Raw genomic sequence first — 7,066 nt, 5'->3', positions numbered from 1 at the left:
TGTCAGAAGTGAAGTATTCCACCTCCACACAAACTCTGGTGTCAGAAGTGAAGTATTCTACCTCCACACAAACTGTGGTGTCAGAAGTGAGGTATTCCACTTCCACACAAACTGTGGTGTCAGAAGTGAGGTATTCCACCTCCACACAAACTCTGGTGTCAGAAGTGAAGTATTCCACCTCCACACAAACTCTGGTGTCAGAAGTGAAGTATTCCACCTCCACACAAACTCTGGTGTCAGAAGTGAAGTATTCCACCTCCACACAAACTCTGGTGTCAGAAGTGAATTATTCCACCTCCACACAAACTGTGGTGTCAGAAGTGAAGTATTCCACCTCCACACAAACTGTGGTGTCAGAAGTGAAGTATTCCACCTCCACACAAACTCTGGTGTCAGAAGTGAAGTATTCTACCTCCACACAAACTCTGGTGTCAGAAATGAAGTTTTTCACCTCCACACAAACTGTGGTGTCAGAAGTGAAGTATTCCACCTCCACACAAACTCTGGTGTCAGAAGTGAAGTATTCTACCTCCACACAAGCTCTGGTGTCAGAAGTGAAGTATTCCACCTCCACACAAACTCTGGTGTCAGAAGTGAAGTATTCTACCTCCACACAAGCTCTGGTGTCAGAAGTGAAGTATTCCACCTCCACACAAACTCTGGTGTCAGAAGTGAGGTATTCTACCTCCACACAAACTCTGGTTTCAGAAGTGAGGTATTCCACCTCCACACAAACTCTGGTGTCAGAAGTGAAGTATTCCACCTCCACACAAACTCTGGTGTCAGAAGTGAAGTATTCTACCTCCACACAAACTGTGGTGTTAGAAGTGAAGTATTCCACCTCCACACAAACTCTGGTGTCAGAAGTGAGGTATTCCACCTCCACACAAACTCTGGTGTCAGAAGTGAAGTATTCTACCTCCACACAAACTCTGGTGTCAGAAGTGAAGTATTCCACTTCCACACAAACTGTGGTGTCAGAAGTGAGGTATTCCACTTCCACACAAACTCTGGTGTCAGAAGTGAAGTATTCTACCTCCACACAAACTCTGGTGTCAGAAGTGAAGTATTCCACTTCCACACAATCTGTGGTGTCAGAAGTGAGGTATTCCACTTCCACACAAACTCTGGTGTCAGAAGTGAGGTATTCCACTTCCACACAAACTCTGGTGTCAGAAGTGAAGTATTCCACCTCCACACAAACTCTGGTGTCAGAAGTGAGGTATTCTACCTCCACACAAACTCTGGTGTCAGAAGTGAAGTATTCTACCTCCACACAAACTGTGGTTTCAGAAGTGAGGTATTCTACCTCCACACAAACTCTGGTTTCAGAAGTGAGGTATTTCACCTCCACACAAACTGTGGTTTCCAGAAGTGAATTATTCCACCTCCACACAAACTCTGGTGTCAGAAGTGAAGTATTCTACCTCCACACAAACTCTGGTGTCAGAAGTGAGGTATTCTACCTCCACACAAACTCTGGTGTCAGAAGTGAGGTATTCTACCTCCACACAAACTCTGGTGTCAGAAGTGAAGTATTCCACCTCCACACAAACTCTGGTGTCAGAAGTGAAGTATTCCACCTCCACACAAACTCTGGTGTCAGAAGTGAAGTATTCCACCTCCACACAAACTCTGGTGTCAGAAGTGAGGTATTCTACCTCCACACAAACTCTGGTGTCAGAAGTGAGGTATTCTACCTCCACACAAACTCTGGTGTCAGAAGTGAAGTATTCCACCTCCACACAAACTCTGGTGTCAGAAGTGAGGTATTCCACCTCCACACAAACTCTGGTGTCAGAAGTGAAGTATTCCACCTCCACACAAACTCTAGTGTCAGAAGTGAAGTATTCCACCTCCACACAAACTCTGGTGTCAGAAGTGAAGTATTCCACCTCCACACAAACTCTGGTGTCAGAAGTGAAGTATTCCACCTCCACACAAACTGTGGTGTCAGAAGTGAAGTATTCTACCTCCACACAAACTCTGGTGTCAGAAGTTAAGTATTCCACCTCCACACAAACTCTGGTGTCAGAAGTGAAGTATTTCACCTCCACACAAACTCTGGTGTCAGAAGTGAAGTATTCTACCTCCACACAAACTCTGGTGTCAGAAGTGAAGTATTCCACCTCCACACAAACTCTGGTGTCAGAAGTGAAGTATTCCACCTCCACACAAACTGTGGTGTTAGAAGTGAAGTATTCCACCTCCACACAAACTGTGGTGTCAGAAGTGAAGTATTCCACCTCCACACAAACTGTGGTGTCAGAAGTGAAGTATTCCACCTCCACACAAACTCTGGTGTCAGAAGTGATGTATTCCACCTCCACACAAACTCTGGTGTCAGAAATGAAGTTTTTCACCTCCACACAAACTGTGGTGTCAGAAGTGAAGTATTCCACCTCCACACAAACTCTGGTGTCAGAAGTGAAGTATTCTACCTCCGCACAAACTCTGGTGTCAGAAGTGAAGTATTCTACCTCCACACAAGCTCTGGTGTCAGAAGTGAGGTATTCCACCTCCACACAAACTCTGGTGTCAGAAGTGAGGTATTCCACCTCCACACAAACTCTGGTGTCAGAAGTGAAGTATTCTAGCTCCACACAAACTCTGGTGTCAGAAGTGAGGTATTCCACCTCCACACAAACTCTGGTGTCAGAAGTGAAGTATTCCACCTTCACACAAACTCTGGTGTCAGAAGTGAAGTATTCCACCTCCGCACAAACTGTGGTGTCAGAAGTGAAGTATTCCACCTCCACACAAACTCTGGTGTCAGAAGTGAATTATTCCACCTCCACACAAACTGTGGTGTCAGAAGTGAAGTATTCCACCTCCGCACAAACTCTGGTGTCAGAAGTGAAGTATTCCACCTCCACACAAGCTGTGTGTGTATATTTCAACATTTGTTCATGACCATTTGGATATTCTTTTGGATTCACACACTTTTGACACCTAAAATAACTGATGAGACATATGGAATGACAGAACATCTGTATCAATAGCTATCTTTTGTATCTATTATTATTGCAGGAATATATATCAGATGTTGTAGGTAATAAAGAATATAGGGTCATAACTCTGTTTATCCTCGAGTATGAGACTCAATTCTATTCATGTGTGACAATGAAATAATTACTAACGAAGGGATAACCTGATAGACAGAAAGAATGATGGACAGATGGACAGATAGACTGATAGACAGGGGACGATCTATTAGAACCCCATACTGTGACCATCATGAGGTCATGACCTTTGTAATGTCCTCCTGTGACTCTATTCCAGTGTGGATGCTCTGTGATCACATATTAACAGGAAATCATGTGGCAATCGGGGAATTGGTCATCTAGATGATAGCTAGAATGACCGATGTTGATAATTGGTTCTGACCAATCATCGGATTCTATGTCCCTAGATGACCGATAACAAGCCAAGTTCCGAGTCATACATACTTCACTAGCGTGTGATGTTTACGGCGACAATACCATCATGAGAGCGATTACACCGTCACACAACATCCCAACAGTCAACTTCATACACAACGAAAACATATCTATTTCACCTTTTATTCTCACTTGGGCTAATTTGGTAATTACAAAACATTTTTGTGATCAAGATTTTTTGAAGGACTAGGAAGTGAAGAGGATTTGCTATCCGACTTTGAGACCTTATATGACAAGGATCTTGGGAAAATATACGAAATGTCTATGTCAGCTAGCTCAGGTATAGATAGGAATTTCATGGTGAAGTAGAAAACAGACAGAAAAAAAAAATATACAAAATTCACAAGTTCCATATGACAGATTCATCACAAAACATCCCCCCCCCCCCCCCCCCCCCCCCCCCAAATAATTACCGGTAACCAGAATACAGAATAACAAATTACTGCACAATTTTCAATGTAATAAGCAAATGATTGTTGACACACTATACAGGCAGAATAATACCTGGCATGTGTTAATTACACACACTGGCATTCTATCATATTACAAAGCTGTGAATTGACGAAGCTTGATGCTGTGTGTCTAGAACCGCTAAACAGTGGTTAGATGAAAAGTAAGGGACGCTCATAGTTAGATACTGTTAACTGTAATGGTAATTCCATATTGTTCTCAGAGGCAACGATAAACAAAACGTAAGGCTATGTGTACAATGTCATCGGAAACATGCCAAAGAAAACAGGTAAATGATTCATATCACGTATATATATATATACCATCATCAACATTCTACTCGCACCAATATCTCTCTTATTGCCAATTTTGGTAATTTCTCCATGTTTTTATATCATCACCGTAAATATACAAATCCGCTCTCTGTAGATATCACAAAAAAATATGTTTTTTTACAGAAATATTTTCAGGTGACCATCACTTTCAAAATAAAGATGAATCTTATTGCTAATATATAAGTCAGTTTTCCAAATGTAAGGAAGGAAGGGGGTTAGGGGTTGTGTTTGTATTGCAAATATTACAGCAAAATCCAGAGTCTAGACTCAAATATTTACATATGTATGTTGCAAACCACGAAATTGACTTCTGTTTGGTAGAGGCTAACAAGTGGCCAGGGCTCCTGCAGAGTTTCCTCTAGGGCTATTTCTGTGTACTCAGACATCAAAATGATCACTTCTGACCTGTTATCACCCAGAGAACTCTTCAGGGACTGTCCAGATCTCTATCACAACTTTTTATCCATATACACATATTTCTTCTACTCTATCACTAAACAATACCAGTGTTTTAAATATGGTACAGTTACATTTTGCTTAAAAAGCAATTCTCCTTCGGTTTTTTTTTATTGCATAGAGATGTGCAGGTGTCTCATTACATTTGTATGGTTCATGTATAAAATTTACACTAAATTTGAGAGTAACCCCCCCCCCCCCCCCCCCCCCATTTTCATTGGTTACTTTTACTGTGTGGCAGAACTGGATTGGGTCGAGCATCAGCGAGACAATGTAGCTCAGTTGGTAGAGTGTCCATCTAGAGTTTGGAGGTTCCCGGGTTCGAACCCCGGTCTGGCCACTACATTTTCTCCTTCTCCTGTTACATAATTGCCGAGCTTGCCTACCCTTGTTTAAAGCATTGGGAATATGCTTAGGAAGGGGATATTGAACTTGTGGTCTTCGGGGACGAAGACTTGAAAAAAAGGAGGGAGGAATGTGGGGGAACTGAACTGGGTCAATCATCGGCGACCAGGTAGCTCAATTGGTAGAGTGTCCGTCTAGACTTTGGAGGGTCCCGGGTTCGAACCCCAGTCTGGCTGCTACATTTTCTCTCTCCTCTTACAAATGTATACAGTATTATATAACAAGAGTTAGTGCCCTTGGTTTTACAGTGGTGATAAATATCCTTGGTTTAAGCCACTGTCTTGGGTTTATATGGCATATCAAATGTGGTAATTCTACTCAATGTGTCAAAAATTATATCATCATTTGATTTTTTGCCAAACCTTATTGAATTATTCCATGATCTTTCAAGAGCACAGCTCTCTTTAACATGATAATTTCACAATTATTTGGGAAAATACAAATGGGCATACCTACCAGCTAATTCAACCAACCTCTTCTTCGAGTTTTTCTTACAATGAATCTATGCGTAATTAGTCTTGTTTATCACTGAACTACGCCTCACTGAGTTTTGTATCGGCTGTTAATGTAGTATTCTCCACAGTACCTGTGTTACATGCATAAAGAACTTGTCGGCAGTCGCAGGGTACAATTTCAACACACCAGGAACTATGTTGTACATATATACAAACCACAGACATGCACACCGTTGATATAATGTCCTTCTCAGCCAGGAGATTAAGATGCCACAGGAACGGTTTACAGGTTTTTAGAGTTTCTCTATCTAATGTTCCATAATGCAGATCCCCATCGGAGATGTTTCTTCCTTTTACTTTCTCATGTTCAAAGATAAATGGCAAGCTGTTTTTCTTCCTCGGATCATAACCCAGAGAACAGGTTGAGAGATGTTTAGTAATAAAGTAAAATGATGATTCAACCTTGATTATTTTTTTTTAATTAATCAAAGTACTGAAAGTACTGTAGGAGGCGTTAGTCAGATGTAAAAGGAGATATTTGAAATAAAGCAAGAATACAAATTAAACTGATATCAACATGACTAAACATTTCCACTTAAATGTGTCAAACCAACCGGACATAATGGTTTTCACAGTCCTGATGAATGTAATGGTTTAGACTGTTCCGATGTACATAATGGTTTTAACCATCTGAAAAGTTGCAAACCTACTTCTAAAAGAAGTTAAACATTTCTTATTTCAATCAAACCTTTACTTAAAAAGTCAAACATTTTAAATTTTTTCAAATCAACGTCTACTTAGGTACATGTCATTAACATTCATACTTTAAACCATCTTTTATACTTAAGTAGTTCAAAATTTGCATTTATGTGTTTAAAACAAACTTATATTTTATAGGCCTGGGTATTAGAAATGACGAAACAATAAGATATGCATTTCGATAAGTTAAGCAATACACGATATGTATTGAAAATACAGGGAGTGTCTGCTACTTTTTTGTTGAAAGTGTACAATGTCTTTCAATATCTTGTAAACAAAATTGTTTATTCCTTTCTATTTTGATCTTAGAATAATATCAAAATTAGATTGACAGCTTTTAAAAGTTATTACACTTTTTTTTAACAAAGACCTCATTTTTAAGGACAATTATTTCAAAATTAGATATCAATTCCATCTATTTTAATAGATCCAATGTCAATATTAACAATAAACTGTGATTTGTTGCTTTTTAATTTACCACCAAGATGTAGATGATAGCCTAGTAGCTATAGGTACTGTATATAAATATACAGCGTTTTACATGCAAAATATTGAAGAAAACTTTCATATTTGATATCAATTCAATACAATTGTATAAGTCCCTTGGGGTGGGGAAAGAACCCTGGGCCTATTTTTACATCAGGATTGTGTAAAAATGTCAATTTAGCGAAATTGACCTATTTTGGTCCCATCCTTCAGCCCCCGGGAGGTTAACCCCAACATTCGTACAATTTTGAATACCCACCCCATAACCATGCTACCATAC

At 40.0% G+C, this 7,066-nt stretch overlaps 1 protein-coding gene across 1 annotated transcript; it reads left to right on the top strand.

The window, feature by feature from the left end:
• Positions 1 to 437: 437 nt before the first annotated feature.
• Positions 438 to 2,003, top strand: LOC117320525 (flocculation protein FLO11-like). The gene has a single exon (XM_033875101.1). The coding sequence runs from the start codon at positions 438 to 440 to the stop codon at positions 2,001 to 2,003; it is 1,566 nt and encodes a 521-aa protein (XP_033730992.1).
• Positions 2,004 to 7,066: the final 5,063 nt, after the last annotated feature.

The sequence above is a fragment of the Pecten maximus genome, unplaced genomic scaffold (genome assembly GCF_902652985.1).
Source record: "Pecten maximus unplaced genomic scaffold, xPecMax1.1, whole genome shotgun sequence".
Classification (NCBI taxonomy): Eukaryota; Metazoa; Mollusca; class Bivalvia; order Pectinida; family Pectinidae; genus Pecten; species Pecten maximus.
Note: the sequence above shows the minus strand (reverse complement) of the source record. Positions and strands in the feature narration are given on the sequence as shown.